At 59.3% G+C, this 514-nt stretch overlaps 1 protein-coding gene across 1 annotated transcript in view; it reads left to right on the forward strand.

Moving 5' to 3' along the window:
• Positions 1 to 514, forward strand: part of LOC104161181 (potassium voltage-gated channel subfamily A member 7-like) — a gene marked incomplete at both ends in the record, with an annotated part of 3610 nt that overhangs the window by 2776 nt on the left and 320 nt on the right. The window contains one exon of the mRNA XM_009699520.1: positions 178 to 509. Within this exon, the coding sequence (XP_009697822.1) occupies positions 178 to 509 (332 nt within the window). The remainder of the gene's footprint in view (positions 1 to 177; positions 510 to 514) is intronic.

Here is a 514-nt window from a genome sequence, read left to right on the forward strand (position 1 = left end):
AACCATCTGGGTGGGCTCTACCTTCAAAGACCCCCGGTGGGTGGTGGACCCAGGGCTCTGGGTGGGCTCTACCCTCAATGACCCCTGGTGGGTGGTGGACCCAGGGGTGGGGTGGGGTTACCACCCCCCCTAGTATCCATCCCCTCACCCCTCACCCACCCATATCTCCATCTCCAGACCCCACCACCCATCTCCACCAACATCAATGCCTCCTCCTCCTCCTCCTCCTCCTCCTCTGACAGGGGCGGTTTGACGGATCCTTTCTTCGTGGTGGAAACCATCTGCATCTGTTGGTTCTCCTTGGAGCTCCTGGTTCGCCTTTTAGCCAGCCCGAGCAAAACCGCCTTCTTCCGCAACGCCATGAACCTCATCGACCTGATCGCCATCGTCCCTTACTTCGTCGCTTTGGGGACCGAATTGGCACGGCAACGCGGCATCGGTCAACCCGCCATGTCCTTGGCCATCCTTCGCGTCATCCGTTTAGTCCGAGTTTTCCGAGTCTTCAAACTATCCC

This window comes from Cariama cristata, unplaced genomic scaffold, assembly GCF_000690535.1.
Source record: "Cariama cristata isolate BGI_N322 unplaced genomic scaffold, ASM69053v1 scaffold40690, whole genome shotgun sequence".
Lineage (NCBI taxonomy): Eukaryota > Metazoa > Chordata > Aves > Cariamiformes > Cariamidae > Cariama > Cariama cristata.